Source organism: Macaca thibetana, chromosome 14, assembly GCF_024542745.1.
Source record: "Macaca thibetana thibetana isolate TM-01 chromosome 14, ASM2454274v1, whole genome shotgun sequence".
Lineage (NCBI taxonomy): Eukaryota > Metazoa > Chordata > Mammalia > Primates > Cercopithecidae > Macaca > Macaca thibetana.
In genome coordinates this window covers 9,644,891-9,658,556 of record NC_065591.1, presented here as the reverse complement: position 1 = coordinate 9,658,556, position 13,666 = coordinate 9,644,891, and the positions used below count along the sequence as shown (strand labels likewise).

The 13,666-nt window shown below is 48.1% G+C and overlaps 1 protein-coding gene across 10 annotated transcripts in view; it reads right to left on the bottom strand.

The window, feature by feature from the left end:
* Window positions 1-13,666, bottom strand: part of NRXN2 (neurexin 2) — a 117,252-nt gene that overhangs the window by 90,228 nt on the left and 13,358 nt on the right. For all 10 annotated transcript variants that reach the window (XM_050757083.1, XM_050757087.1, XM_050757088.1 and 7 more), the window contains one exon: window positions 2,313-2,330. In XM_050757083.1, the coding sequence (XP_050613040.1) occupies window positions 2,313-2,330 (18 nt within the window). The remainder of the gene's footprint in view (window positions 1-2,312; window positions 2,331-13,666) is intronic.

Below are 13,666 nucleotides of genomic sequence, written 5' to 3'. Positions count from 1 at the left end.
AGGCCTCGGGCAAGTGTCAAGCGGGAAGAGGGTGAAGGTACAGAGGACTCCTTAGAGATATAAGGAGGGCTGCAGGGTCCAGAGCACAGTGCCACAGAGGAAGCCCCCAGCCCACCCACGTGGAACCACGACCTGCTAAACCCACCTCCCCACCTTCAGTCTCATCCCCTAACTCTCCTACTGAAACCCCAGAGAGGACCACCATCAAAAGAAAGATGGTGATAGGTGACAAGGTTAAGAGACACAAAAGCAGGCACAAAGACATGTCACAGAGTGACACAGAGATGCATCAGACTCCTAGGTGTGTATACACACACATACACACACACACACAGCCACCAATACGCAGCCCTGCACAGCCACTGACATGCAGGCACCCACAGTGCCACCTCTAAACCAGCAGACCACCACGCCACCCAAAGAAACAGTGAGGTGGCATCCACAGGCCTCCTTCCCCATGGGTCCCCAAAGCCCAGCTTCCCTTCTTGTCCCTGTCTATCAGCCCCTTTCCTCTCCCCTACTCCCGCCAGACTCCTTCTTCCCAAGTGCCCCCCTGCCTTTCTTCTTTTGGCCAAGTTGTTCCCCATTCCTGCCCCTCCCTACAGCTTGAGGCTTGAGTCTTTCTCTTCCCACCCCTTCACTTGCCCCCTCTCCTTCCTCCATCTCTCTGCTCCTTCCTTTTTTCTCTCCTCCACCATTTTTTCCCTTTCTCTCTTCCTCCCTCCATCTCTCCCTTTGTTCCGGAGGAGACATGACATCAAGAGCAAGTAAAAGTCACATCAGCACTAAATCTTATCTCCAGCCCTCAGAAGGCTGCGTCCACCCAGACATGCAGACTCTCTCTCTGACATACACACAGAGGTAAACACTGACACACGGAGATGCAAACACAGATGCAGACACACAAAGATGCTGATGCTCTACACAGGCATACAGAAATGTGGGCCACACCACATATGCATCGATGGAGGCACAGAGCACACCCACACATTCAGACACAAAATCATGTTACATGTACACAGCATATATCCTGAGGCGTGCACAGAGACACACAGACCAGCAGAGCTGTATAAATGTATGTGTATGCAGACATACATACACACATATACATACACACACACACACACACACACACACACACATCGGCCAGCTGGGCCCAGGAGACCTGAGGACCCCAAGGAGAAGAGATTTCCAAGAGAGACAAGTCAGACCATGGACATCACAAGGAAAATGGGTTCCAGCCCCACACTCAGGCAAAGAGCCCTTTGCTGCCTTTCTTTCCCATGACTACTGCATCCTTGGCACTTTCCTCTGCTCCTCCCTAGGGACACCCTTGCCCTCCCACTCCTCCTTCCCAGGAGAAGGGACTAGGATGCCACCTCATGCCTGCTCTGCAGCCTTCTTCATGGTGGCTATGTGAGCTCATCTTCAACACAGCCTTCAAGCCAGGACTACCTTCTTCCCGCTCTCAGTCCACCCCAGAGAAGGAAAAGAAACACAGGGAAAGCCAAACTGCTAGAGAAAGAGTCAGAGAATGACAGAAACCCAGAGAGAGCCTGGGGAAGGAGAGACACATGGTCCAGGGACAGAGTCGTAGAGAAAAGGAGGTAAAGACAGAAACTGCACAGGGAGAAGAGGCCAACAAAACAGGAGATAGAGAAAGAACAGAGAGATCTCAGAGAGAGGCAGAAGCCCTACCCTTGCCCTCTGACCTGGATGAAGGAAGAAGCAGACCACTCCTACCTAGCAACCTGTAGGGCAGCGGCTAGGGGCCTGATGCAAGTGGCAAGTGCTGGTCACAGTGGGGCAGAGAAGCTGCCCCAACTATACACCCCCAACCCCCTACTCTGCCAGTGCACTCCACCACCCTCCAGTCCCCTGAGCCCTGCACAGTGGCACCAGACTCCAGGGCAGATTTCCCCCAAGCACAGGTTTCTGGGGCAACAGCCCACCCCAGCCTGCCCCAGCATCTGGCAAAATTGCCTTTCTAAGTTTCTTAACTTGGGCTGGGCTAAACGTTGTCTACCCAATTATTTCTGGGCACTTCGGAATCCTGTCAGCCCCGTCCCTCCACCCTCACCGCTCATCTCTTCCCTAAGAAGAAAGGCCGGTCAGCAGCTCCTGTGAAACCCATGAAGAGGGGATGCAAGAGAGTGGGGCAAGGCAGCCAAGGGAGGACCCCAGCCATCCTTCTCCAGAGAGGCCCTAAACATGGCAGGAAAGGGAGTCCTTGGGTAGCCAACGACAGCCCCTCCTGTAGGATCCCCATAGCAACAGATCCACTACCCCAGCGACCGGGAGGCTTCACTCACCTTCCATGGGGTGCTCCTCTGCAGCCAGCGAGGTTTGGAGAAGGGAGAGGCAGAGAGAGAAGAAAAAGGAGGGCTGTTAGCAAAGGTACCACGGACAGGGGCTCCAAGGGGAGAGTGGAGTCCAAGCCCACCCAGACCCTGACATGAGTCACCCAACATGGAAGGCCCAAATCTCAAGAAACAGCTATGTTGGGGATGAGGCAGAGACAGAGCTACTCCCTGAGTCAGAACCTCACACACAGTCAGCCAGTACCCATCACACCCAAGCCTCAAGTAACATTTCAGGAAACTGAGGCCCAGGACAGGGAAGTAACCACTCAAGGTCACACAGAGAATCTGAGGCAGGGCCAAGAGTGGCAGTCAGGCTTCCCAGTTTCCCCAGACAGGCTCCTCCCCTGCGTTCCATTGCATCTCAGAGACATGGGGACACACTCACACCACTAATTGTCTCACAGGGTTTACTAGAGACACACTCATGCTCAGTGACACACTGACACACATAGGCACTTAGCAATCCAGTGACACACACCATCTCACACAATTCACATATAAAGCCTCTGTACACAGGACCCAACCACCTACAGCCCCTGACCCTCCCGGGGGTGAAAAGACATCAGGACACAGATAGAGAAAACATGATTCTGCCACACAGCACCGTGTGACTTTCATCCTATTCACTTAACCTCTCTGAGTCCCTACTGCCTCTTCTGCAAAAACGAGAGGGGTGGACTGGATAGTTTCTGAGGCCTCTTCTGACTCTGATTCTGATTCTAGGACAAATGTCTTCTTAACATCTGGATGAGGCCAAGGCTCCCCAGGCTGGATGGCCATGCCAGTGAGGGAAGAGAGTCCAAATTCAGTAGGCCACACTGGGCCCAGAGCTAGACCATGCCACATTCTTTGGACAGGCAGACCTCACCTATTAGGGCCCTGCCTGGGCCTGGCCTTGGAGCTCACCAAATGGGTCAAGGGAGAAGACGGAACAAAGAGAAGATGGAGATAATTCCTTCAACTAAGCTATAACTCCTCAAGCAGGCTGGACTCTGATCTGCTTTGTAAGAGGATGGAGGTGCCCCCAGTTCCAAACATTTGCCATGTGCCCACCTCCTGGGAGCCTTTAGATGAAGCAATAAGCAGGAAGGGGGAAACAACACAATCTACAAACACACAAACCCAGCGGGGAAACACATACTTGCATGTGCAGGCCCCAGGATACACACTTGTGTACACACAACTATCCAGTACACACTCACGCATGCACACACTATCTCCTCCTACCTCCAACCCCATTTGGTGATATGTGTTCATTTACTCACGGAGAGGTAGCTATACTCTGAAAACAAACACAGTCATTTGTCATACCTTATACCACTCCCATAATCCACGCACATACACAGGCTGATGCAAGCACCAATACCTGCACAGTAATCTACTACATAACACTAGACACACACACCACCACCCCACAGTGACTCCAGTGGCTAAAGACACACAGCCAGCAATGAACACAGCTCTCTTTCTATCTTCCATTTCCTAAACCTACACACACAGTCTTTCCATGTCAATATGTGTTACAAACACACTCCTTTACAACACAGAGCTGCTTCTACCGGACAGCTGCATCACCTAAAAGCTATGTATCCAATCCAATAGTTTTCTTTCTTTCTTTCTTTCTTTTTTTTTTTTTTTTTTTTGAGATGGAGTTCTGCTCTTGTTGCCCAGACTGGAGTGTAATGGCGCGATCTTGGCTCACCGCAACCTCCGCCTCCCAGGTTCAAGTGATTCTCCTGCCTCAGCTTCCGGCATGCGCCACCACACCTAGCTAATTTTTGTATTTTCAGTAAAGACAGGATTTCTCCATGTTGGTCAGGCTAGTCTCGAGCTCCCGACCTCAGGTGATGGGCCCGCCTTGGCCTCCCAAAGTTCTGGGATTACAGGTGTGAGCCACAGTGCCCAGTAATAGTTTTCTTAAGTAAACTGAATCACATTACATTTATGGGGGGAGCCGGCTAATAAAGGGGCCCTCAGGAAAACCTTTGGCTCTCGTGAAGACTGTTGTGCCAGGATTTCTTTGGTCCCAGTATGCTAAGACCCTGGTCAGTCAGCACAATTGTCTCACCAGCACCTGTGCAAATAAGGAGGCGTAGTGATTTCTAGATAATCCAACATGGCAGGTATTTCAAAACGTATTTCCACCTGCCAGAAATGTACGTCATGCTATGCTCAGGAAGTTGAAACAACCAGGCTTGGTTTGTTTCTGGCTTTGGAGAGACAGCACCTAGAAACTCACATATCTCTCTTCCTCTGCTGCCCTTTGCTTTCTGCTGACTCACCTACGCCCCTCCCCTGCCACCTCAGGCCCCTTCAGGCTTGGCCCCTGCCCTCCACATTCCTCTTACTTCTCCTCGCTGTCCTCAGTGATGGCTCACTTTCGTGCTCAGAGACTCCCAAACCTGCATGGGTAGTCCCGGCCTCCTCCCTGAGTGCCAGTCCTGTATCGCCATGTGTCCACCCAGCAATGTAATTGCTTGGCCAACTCTCTGACATCTAAACTCCGCCACTGAAGCCATTCTTGACACCTCCACTCCCACGCAAAGCCCCTGCTTTCAACTAGTGCTGCCTGAGCTCCCACTACATGCCCCACACTGCCCTCACAGAATCCGGAGATGCCATTAGTTAGCCATGTGCTGGGCACCGTACTGACTCTCACATGCAATGTCACACATCAGCCTCACTGCAACACTGAGCTCGGTGTTATCTATCTCCTTGGTGCAGAGAAGAATACACATCCAGGAGCGCAGAATCACCTTTGCCCTTCTCCACTGCAATCCTAGGTCATCATAGCCTCTGGCCGCACCCCTTGTGCCTGGTTTCCTGCAATAGCCTTCTCTTGGTCAGTCTCCTACCCATCCCTAGCCTGACCCTTTTGGCACAGGTAACAGATATGCCTTACTAAATACTGCTGTGATGAGAACCTTTCAGTGTTTCTGATACAAACCTCTCTCCCGTGCTCTTGACCTATGTACCCATCTGCCTTTAGAGCCGCTGTCTCTGAGTGTCTCATAGGCTTCTCACACTCAATATGTCTAAGGTGGGCCTCATAACCCGCTTCTCACCCCACCAAATTCCCTGATCAAGTTAGGCACCCAGAAAGCACTTGCTCCTTTTGTCAGGCCAATCACCGGATTCTATCGGTTCCACCTTCCAAAACCCTAAAAACAAAACTAAACTCCTAGAAATCCTTATCATCCCTCCATTTCCACCGGCACTGCCCAGGCCCGGCCTTGGTGAGGCCAGGCCCTGATCAGTCCCTCTCCTTGGAACATTAATAAGCCTAGGAGATGACGCCCTCTACAGCCACTCTTTTCACCTTGAAATTCATACACCACAGCATAACAAAGTGGTCCACTCCCACCATGTTACGACCCTGCTGAAAACTCTTCAAAGCTTCTCAGTGCCTGTAGGTTAAAGTGGAATCTTCTCAGAAAATCCCACCCGAAATTTTACTGTGCCTTCCTCTAACCTCTTTTCCTGCGACAATCCAGGCTGCAACCACCCCAGCTTCTTCCTGTTTCTATAATATGCTATGTTTCTGCACATAATATTCCTTGTGCTTGAAATACTCTTCACCTACAGCTGGCTAAGAAAATCTACTCTTCCGGGCCGGGCGCGGTGGCTCAAGCCTGTAATCCCAGCACTTTGGGAGGCCGAGACGGGCGGATCACGAGGTCAGGAGATCGAGACCATCCTGGCTGACACCGTGAAACCCCGTTTCTACTTTAAAAATACAAAAAACTAGCCGGGCGAGGTGGCGGGCGCCTGTAGTCCCAGCTACTCGGGAGGCTGAGGCAGGAGAATGGCGTGAACCTGGGAGGCAGAGCTTGCAGTGAGCTGAGATCCGGCCACTGCACTCCAGCCTGGGCGGCAGAGCGAGACTCCGTCTCAAAAAAAAAAAAAGAAAATCTACTCTTCCTTTAAAACCCAAGTCAAGGGCTAGCTACAGTGGTTTGTGCCTATAATCCCAGCACTTTGGGAAGCCACAGTGGGAGGATCACTTGAGCCCAGCAGTTTGAGACCAGCCTGGGCAACATAGGGAGACCCGTCTCTACAAACAAATGCAAAAATTAGCCGGATGTAATGACTCGTGTCTGTACTCCCAGCTACTTGGGAGACTGAGGTGGGAGAATCACTTGAGCCTGGGTGGTCGAGGCTGCAGTGAGCCATAATGACACCACTGCATTCCAGCCTGGATGACAGAGAAAATCTTGCCTCAAAAAAATAAATAAATAAATTATCCAGACAGGGTGGTGTGCGCCTATAGTCCCAGCTACTCAGGAGGTTGAACTGGAGGATCATTTGAGCCCAGGGGTTTGAGGTCACAGTGAGCTACGATCACACCACTGTACTTCAGCCTGGGTCTCTGAAAAAAAAAAAGAAAAAGCAAAAAGATCCAGGTCAATATACATTTGTCTCTGTTCTAAACAAAGGAGAGCTAGCCTTCCTCTTTTGTGCCAGCTCTAGAAATGTACATTCTATTATTAATTATCTTATTGAGTCTCTATTGCAACTGTGTTAACATGTCTGTTTCCTGACTTGACTGTGAATTATCCAGAAGTGAGGACAATGCCTCATTCCTCTCTCTATATCCAGCTGCTTACATGGCTCCTGGCTCAGAAAAGGCATTCTCACGTTTGTTGAGTGAATCATAAAATAACACTTTGCATATACTGAGCACTTAGGGTGTGCCTGGCTCTTTACCCCCATTGTTCCTTTACCCACCACTGCTACATTGTGAATGGATATTACTATCACTTCCTTTTAGAGCTGAAGAAACCAAGACTCAGAAAGTAGGAGTAACTTGGCTAAGGTCACACTGCTAGTTGGTGACAGTCAAAATTTGAACCCAAATCTGCCTGTCTGAAAACTTCCAGTGGGCTACATGCTTAGCCTGGAAGTCAAGACTTCTAGAAACTGATTCTAATCTAACGTTCTGATTTTATCTACCATAGAACACAACCAACTTTGTCTCTTCACCACGCCCTGACCCACTCAATTCACATCCCCTATATTCCTCATGTAGGCTACTCTCCTGGTGGGAAAGCCCTGCCCTTTCCTTTCCACCACTATAATTCACACTCAGTCATCCTTCTTCAAGGTCTGGCCAAGTCCCACCTCCTCCTTGAAGCCTTCCCTGACCACTACAGCTAATAACCATAGTACTATTTATTGATGATTCAGAATAGCGCCTGGATTGTAAAGGATTTTCATATATTAATTCACTTAGTTCTTACAACGTTCTTAAAACGTTCTTACAGAGTAGGACGTTGAAGAACAATGTGGATAAGTTAACTGCCCAAGTTCACATGGCTAACAAGTAGCAAAGCTAGGTTCAAACCATGGCAGCCTATGCACTTACCCATTTTGCCATCTTTACATAGAGGCATCTAGCTTGTCTCTGGGTTCTGAGAGCAGCTGCTTTCTATACCACCTTCTAGAGAAGCCTGTCCCATTCTACCTGAAGCCACTTCTACCCACAGAAACTGTCAGGACCACAAGTACTGGATGTTAGAGCTGACAGAATAACCCAACATAGGTGATTTCATTTGCTTAACTTTCAGACACAAGACTTCACTCCCCCAGCAGAATACAGAGGTGGTGTCATAGATGGTATGTCTTGCCTAACATGAACTCAGGATTCCAGCAGATGGGTGATCAAGGACAGTGATGAAGACCAGAACAAAAGGGAAAAGAAAAGGCTCTAAACAACCAAAACATACATCTAACACCTGGGCAATTAAGAACTGTTATTTTCTGGCTACTCTACACACACTGCCTAGAAGGTAGCCTTGCTCTATAGAAGGAGTCATGGAGCTGTAAAGCTGCATCCTTAATAAAGCTACTTCTACAAAAATGAAAAAAAGAACTGTTATTTTCTCATAGGGCCTCTCAGGCCCTAGCCAGAGTCCACCTACTGTTAGTGACACACAATTCTAACAGCAATTCCTAGCTTAGGAATGCTGATTTCCACATTCACACACACACACACACACACACAGAGAGAGAGAGAGAGAGAGAGAGAGAGGTGTCAGTTGCTAACTGACAACTCCTCCTAAGGGTAGAGATGGAAAAACTAGAAAAAGCTAATATAAGAATTCAGAAATACAGCAGTCAGGCATCATCTCAGGCAGGGACAAACCTCAGTGCAGGAACCACTGCATAACAGTTTGATGTAATACCTGAGGGGAATCACGACCACCCTGAGTCATCTGCAAAAAGTTAAATCACGTTCCAGCTATTATGCTTAGGGAGGCAGAGAGGTGTGTAACACATTGTGAAGAGATTTCCATCTGAAATGTGTTAAATGTGGCTTAGCTGTGTGTTTTAATAGGATAATGCCCTGCTCTCTGGGATAGGTTCCTCTCCAAGGGCTTGGAAAACTGAGATTTTCCTGATCTATCTCTATCGTCCTTTCTCTGTGCTGGGACAGCTGACCGATAAATACAGGAACACCCTCAGCACACACTGGCTTAAGGAAGAAGCTGTGGCCCAAGGAATTTAGGGTAGTTACTGGTTTCTGATAAAACCTTGTCCCTAGGCTGGGCTCGGTGGCTCACGCCTGTAATCCCAGCACTTTAGGAAGCCAAGGCGGGCGGATCACAAGGTCAAGAGATCGAGACTATCCTGGCTAACATGGTGAAATCCCGTCTCTACTAAAAATACAAAAATTAGCCGGGCGTGGTGGCGGGCGCCTATAGTCCCAGTTACTCGGGAGGCTGAGGCAGGAGAATGACATGAACCCGGGAAGTGGAGCTGGCAGTGAGCCGAGATCACGTCATTGCACTCTAACCTGGGCGACAAAGCAAGACTCTGTCTCAAAAAAAAAAAAACAAAAAAACAAAAAAAAACTTGTCCCTAAATAGCCCCAATAAACCAAATGCAAGTAATCAAACTGACCAGCTCTCCTTTCCGGAGGTAGCATGGAGACAGGTAGGGGGCAACAGGTTCTTGAGTCAGCTCAGGGCTCAGATCCCAACTCTTACATCTCTGAGCCTCTCTCTGACCCTCTGTAAAATGGAGAAAGTTATCCTCATGTGGTGATCATGAGGACTAAATGGGATAAAACATCTAAGACACCCAGCAAATGCTCAACAGCTGCGAGTCTCCCCCTCTCCTCCCTTAACCTTCCGATCCAATTCTCTGTGTTCAAATTGCTGGGTCTGCGGCCACTACTACTCTTCCTCCTTCTCCCAGCTGTCGGCGCCGCTGAAGTCTTCTGCTCAATTTTCCTCACCTTCTCCTTGGCCACTTCATCTGATCTCAGAGCTTCAAATACTATCTCTACACACACACAGCTCCAACTGCAGCCCCAGCTTCAACTCAAAGCTCTGGTCCCACATTCCCAATCACCTGGAATGTCAAGAGGCACCACCACTTAACACAAGCATGATCTATTGTGCCAAGCCTGCTCCCCTTCCTGGCACTCCCCTTTCCTCTCACCCCTCTACCAAACTTCCAACCGTGCAGACCTGAAACTTCATCATCTCTGACCCCTCTCCTCCCACTCCACATCCAAGAGGAAGAATCCTACAGTTTCAGGCTCAGCAATGGCCTTCAATCACTGCCACCACAACTGCCACCACCCTTCCTCGCCACTCCCCAAGACAACCAAGGCTCAGGTCCTCAATATCTCTTGTGTGACCTATCTCCCAACTGATTTCTTCACTACATAATTCTGTCTTCTATAATCCCTTTGCACTTCACTCCCAGCTCCCTAAGTACAGCTCTTATCTTATCCATTTCCCTCCTCAAAATTCTTTTGTGGCTCCATTTGCCAGTACACTGTACCCAGTCAGCATTCAATATGAGTTAAATAATTTAAGCCAGATCATCAAGACCTGGTCTCAACCTGCTTCTCCTGCTTTAGGTTCTACTATTCTCCCTATACGTCTTGGTGCCCTCTACAGATATGATGTACATTTCCCCGCGTCCATGCCTTTGCTCATACCAGCTCCTTTGCTTCAAATGACCTCTCCCAATCAAGTTTATTTATCAGTGTTCGAGGTCAATTGCAAACAGCATGCCTTTCATAAATCTATTACTGATCCCCTCAACTTATAAACTCTCCCCTGCACTTTGCTTGTAATAATAGCTACCATTTACTCATCACTAATTTTATATAGCAGATGCTAATTTAATTTTTACAACAAACCTATGAGATAAGCGTGTGTATCCCCATTTTTTTTTTTTTTTTTTTTTGAGATGGAGCCTTGCTGTGTCGGCCAGGTTGGAGCGCAGTGGCGCAACCTCAGCTCACTGCAACCTCCACCTCCTGGGTTCAAGTAGTTCTCCTGTCTCAGCCTCCCAAGTAGCTGAGATTACAGGCGTGCGCCACCATGCCCGGCCAACTGTTTTATATTTTTAGTAGAGACGGGGTTTCACCATGTGGGCCAGGCTGGTTTTGAACTCCTGACCTCACATGATCCACCCACCTTGGCCTCCCAAAGTGCTGGGATTACAGGCGTGAGCCACCACACCCAGTCACGTATCACCATTTTATACATAAAGAAAAATGACTGTAAAGGTTAGGTACTCACCTAATGTCACAGGCCTAGGGAGTAGAGAAAACAGATTTAAACCAAGACCAGAGCCACAGAAGTCTATGGTTTAATCACTAAGCCACACTGCTTTACTGCATCTCTGGGCCACACACTATTGTGTTGTTTTTTTTGGTTTTTTTTTTTTGGTTTTTTTTTGTTTTTTTGCTATTATGTATTGAGCATTTTCTACGTGCCAGGCACTGTTCTAAGCACTTTACACAAACTAGCTAATTTAATTTTCACAATAACTCTATAAGGTAGGTACCATTATTATCTTCATTTATAGATAAGGAAATGGGGGCAAAGAGAGTTTAAGCATAAAGTCACTGCCTGAGCAGTCTGGAGGCGGAATCTCTTCACACTACACTGGACAGCTTTTTTATCTGCTTCCTCAATTTCATAATATCTGCTTCCCTAATATAATAACTCCCAGACCAGGTGCAGTGGCTCACGCCTATAATCCCAACACTTTGGGAGGCCGAGGCAGGCGGATCACCTGAGGTCGGGAGTTTGAGACCAGCCTGACCAACATGGAGAAACCCCGTCTCTACTAAGAATGCAAAATTAGCCTGGCGTGGTGGTGCATGCCTACAATCCCAGCTACTTGGGAGGCTGAGGCAGGAGAATTGCTTTGCTTGAACCCGGAAGGCAGAGGTTGCAGTGAGCCAAGATTGTGCCATTGCACTCCAGCCTGGGCAACAAGAGCGAAATTCCACCACAAAAAAAAAAAAAAAACAGTCAACTCCTAGAGCACAGAGTCATTTTATTCATCTCTGACCCCACTGTAGCCTCCAACACAGTCTATCACAAAGGAGGCCTTGATAACTACCTGTTGAATTAAATCACTAACACAAAACACATGAGACATGTGTGTCTACCTCCCTGCAAGCACATACATTACAACTAGTTTCCTATTTCTCTCCTGAGCAAATCGTATATACCTGACACGCTGTTCTAAACACCTGCACCATCATTCCACCTGAGGTCTCACACACATGCCTGCACATCCCTTCTTCTTTGATCCCTTTTCAGCCCCTTCTCCACACACACAGGTGACATGAGGAAGCACTGACATGCAAATAATTGCAAGATCCCAGTCTACTCTATCCCAGCTTTGGCAGATAATCAGCAACAGTAGACAGACTCTCAGCCACTCCTACTGAGCTCTGTCTTCAATTATGTGTGGCCAGATCCCTGAGAGAGAGAGAGAGAATGCAAATTTCCTAGCATGGAGGTTCTCCATGAATGAGTAAGCCCAGACCCTGGGAGAGCAGGAGGGATTCCAAAGGATACACAAATCCGTATGCACACCAAACATCTGAAGGCAGATTGAAACATCTTGCATATAAAGCTAAAACCATTTTTCTAATGTATATTTTATTAACCACAATGGCAAATATAACATCAAAGTCATCTAAAAGCTTTTCCAAATTCACAGTAGCTTTGAGTCATTTATACTCACACTAAACAGATATAAAAATAATAACTACTTTGGAAGGGGTACTGTGAATTACTGACTTTTAAAAATGTCCTCAGTGGGCCAGGCGCGGTGGCTCACGCCTGTAATCCCAGCACTTTGAGAGGCGAAGGCGAGCAGATCACCTGAGGTCGGGAGTTCGAGACCAGCCTGACCAACATGGTGAAAACCCATCTCTGCTAAAAATACAAAAATTAGTTGGGCATAGTGGCAGGTGCCTGTAATCCCAGCTGCTGGGGAGGCTGAGGCAGGATAATCGCTTGAGCCTAGGAGGCAGAGATTGCAGTGAGCTGAGCTCGTGCCATTGCACTCCAGCCTGGGCACAGAGCGAGACTCTGTCTCAAAAAACAAACAAACAAACAAACAAAAAAGTCCTCAGTCTCAGAAAGAGTTGGGAACCACTCACAACAGATGATAAAGTGATTATAACTCCAAGGAGGCCTGGGGATTCTGACCCCTAGAGTTGTCTCAGAGATCAGGAGCCAGGCCTGCTCCCCTTAAAGTCTTCCTTCCTCACCCCAGTACCCAACCATTGGAGGCCATGTCTTTCCTCCTTGACTGGATGAGAAAGTACTCGAAGTATAATGAGCACAGGATATTATAAAAGCTACCCAGGAAATAAGGAACAAATTGAAGAAGAAATGAGGTTGCAGAGTGGGGAGAGAAAAGAAGGGAATCAGTAGGGTTGTTGCTGTGCCTGTCATCTCCAGATGCAATCAGTGCCTACAACCCCCGTGCCCACCCACAACATATATCTGAAAATATATACATACATGTTTTCATATGTATGTACAGCTTTGCCCCAAGCCTTTATTCTCTCAATTACTTATTAACATCTCTCCATTCATTCCACAAATCTTTATCAAACACCCACTATGTGTCTGGTACCAGATTAGGTGCTGGAAATACAGAAATGAATAAAGACACAACACTCCCCCTTTACCACAAAGCACTGCTCTCTCAAAAGATACCACACACACACATCACACACACATGACATACGCACAGGCAACCCTGCCCCTACCAGCTGGCACCCACCTTATATCTCACTTTCCCTTTTTTTTTTTTTTTTTTTTTTTGAGACAGAGTCTCATTCTGTCGCCCAGGCTAGAGTGCAGTGGTGTCATCCCAGCTCACTGCAACCTCCACCTCCCAGGTTCAAGCAATTCTCCTGCCTCAGCTTCCCAAGTAGTGGGGATTACAAGCACCTGCCACCATGCCTGGTTGATTTTTGTATTTTTAGTAGAGACGGGGTTTCACCATGTTGGCCAGGCTGGTCT